Source organism: Palaemon carinicauda, chromosome 7 (genome assembly GCF_036898095.1).
Source record: "Palaemon carinicauda isolate YSFRI2023 chromosome 7, ASM3689809v2, whole genome shotgun sequence".
Taxonomy (NCBI): Eukaryota; Metazoa; Arthropoda; class Malacostraca; order Decapoda; family Palaemonidae; genus Palaemon; species Palaemon carinicauda.
In genome coordinates this window covers 26,069,264-26,071,763 of record NC_090731.1, presented here as the reverse complement: position 1 = coordinate 26,071,763, position 2,500 = coordinate 26,069,264, and the positions used below count along the sequence as shown (strand labels likewise).

The 2,500-nt window shown below is 37.4% G+C and overlaps 1 protein-coding gene across 1 annotated transcript; it reads right to left on the bottom strand.

Annotated features, from left to right (window-relative positions):
• Nucleotides 1-313: 313 nt before the first annotated feature.
• LOC137643534 (neurogenic differentiation factor 2-like) lies at nt 314-2,298 on the bottom strand. Its single transcript, XM_068376279.1, has one exon. The coding sequence runs from the start codon at nt 1,725-1,727 to the stop codon at nt 879-881; it is 849 nt and encodes a 282-aa protein (XP_068232380.1). The 5' UTR covers nt 1,728-2,298; the 3' UTR covers nt 314-878.
• Between the last annotated feature and the right edge of the window lie 202 nt (nt 2,299-2,500).

Below are 2,500 nucleotides of genomic sequence, written 5' to 3'. Positions count from 1 at the left end.
TTTCAGTATGCTATCGATTTTTTAAATATACTATGGTTTCAAAAAGATTATATTCGCTTTAATAAGGAGAAGCAGGCAAATTCTTAAAAAAAAGAACTATACACATTCTATCCTTCATCTCTTATCTCGCATGTCTATGCCATTCTGGGATTAAACATTTCACACAATTTAATTCAAGTATTTTCCACTTGATTTTCAGTAACAAACATGGCAATTGGAAAAGCAATAACTTCATTAAAGTATATTATAAGCTTAAAGTAAAGAGTCAAATAAAAAACGTTTGAAAATTTGAACATTTATTTCTTATTGGGCTTAATGACCTTACATTTAAGAAGACAAGCTCATATGAACTATTTCATAACCTATTTTAAATATTACACAGGTAATGATTTCTTAGTCTAAGTTCTTAATGAACATGTTATCTTTATGGCACTCTTTGACTAGATACACACACAGTCATAATATAGATACAAATAAATCATGTAAAAAAATTATGAATCTTGTTCATGTTATTAAAATTGTACTATAAAACATAGAAATAAATTCTTATCCAAGTTCCAAATATTTTATAATTCTAATTAGAAAATCTGGAACTTTTATCTAGTAGTTGGTTATTCTGTTTCTTTAAAACCATTAATTTTCATATAGAAATGAGGATTTAATTTTTCACAAAATGTGATAATCTTTACTTGTATAATAAATAAGAAAAAAGATTTCATAAGACGCATAACCATCTCTCATTAAATAAGAGGAACGTTCATATGGTTACTTAAGGACATAAAGACTTTTTCCATGTGATGTCTCTTTCATTAGCACAGGGATATAATGATACAATATAACATATAAAAACATCTGAATGTTATCAACTTTGTCAGATATTAATTGCACAGTTCACTGGGAAATGTCAAGTTATCCATCTCCGCCCAGAGCATGAGGTCTAAAGTATCCGAAACACAGGGCGTAGGAATGTTATTGAAAACATCGAAATTATCCTCCAGATGCCCCGAGTCATCGGAGAACAGCTCCTCCAAGTCACTGTTGCTGCCGATTGACCCTCGGCTCGTCGTAAAGGAACTCGAGGAGGACCCCATGCTGTTGGCCGAGGAGCAGAGGTCCGGTAACTGTGAAAATTGAGGGATGCAGTGATGAGTATAATGGGGCACCGGAGTCTCGTACTGAATGACCATGGAATGGGAATTGGTTTCCCCGGCATTGAAGGAATTGAAAGAATCCTTTATCGTATTCTCGATAGAATCCTGCAAAGAATGCTGGATGGAACATAGGTCCACGTCGTTGTCATCAGCCAGCACCTCGGACAGTGCCCGGATGTAGTTGACCGCTAGTCGCAGCGTGGTGATCTTTGTCATAGTGCAGGAGGTGGGTTGGATGTCCATGGCATCTGGAAGGACCTTGCGCAGAGTTTCGAATGCGTTGTTAATTTCTTTCATGCGGTGTCGTTCGCGTGCGTTTGCGGTTTTCCTTCTATACTTGGATAGTGGAGCTGGTCTTGATTTATTCCGGACTCTTTTGATAGGAACTTCTTGGCGAACTCTTTCCTGCTGAAGTCTCTTAATTATTGTTCGAGGACGGAGTCCATACTTCTCACCTGACCGTCTGCTTTTGTTGCTGTCACTGTTGTTGTTATTGTTGTTGGAGGAGGATTCCAGAGAATTGCTTTGGATGTGATTCTTGGCTACCTCCATCTTCATCGAAGTGTTGTCTAACATCGCAGCAAATATCTTATGATAACTATTTTTAAAGCATCGAAGTCACTAAAGGCACCTTGTTGATAGATGCCAATTGCAAAAATATGTTCGAGTTTCAATTTATAAAGTTTAAATAACAATATCACTAATATCATATGACGATTACTAATGCAAACAAATATAAGATTTTCAAAGCACAAGTATAAAAAGAACGAGCACAATCAATAATTTTCTCTTCCTGTAAGCACTTATCTCTTAAACCGGATATTGCTGTTATTGTTTTTGTTCCTGAAGGAATGGCCGACCCCGTCTAGCACACAGCCTCCCCCGAAACTTCCTTTTAGGACGAGCAAATATGTTACCAAATAAGTCCAGATCTCCAATTCACCTCTCGTGGTTCTCCGGCCGACGTCTTCCGATCTCCCTCTCAGCCAAAGGAGAGGATATTGGCTGCTAATCCTTTGTAGGAGATTAGTCTGAGCGCTCTCTATATACGAAGAATTAAATCGGTTTCAAACAACAGCGCGATGTTATGCTTCAAGGTTACGTCAAACCGCGGACGATGCTCGTAAGCTACTGATGCCCATTTCACCTGTAGTCCCACGGAACCAGCCACACGTGCCCCCATCATGTGACGTCACTATTTAAAAGGAAAATAATTTAACTTTCGCTACGCTAGAGGACGTATAAAACATTATTTATATGAATCAACATGGGTAAAACCTTCACAGAGAGCGTAATTATAAAGTAAAAATAAAAAGTACAATGTAGGGCTTACCACTTTAGGGTATTCT

Bases quoted from the DNA above. Each gene is read 5' to 3' on its own strand.
- LOC137643534 (XM_068376279.1), bottom strand. From the start codon at position 1,727: ATGTTAGACAACACTTCGATGAAGATGGAGGTAGCCAAGAATCACATC.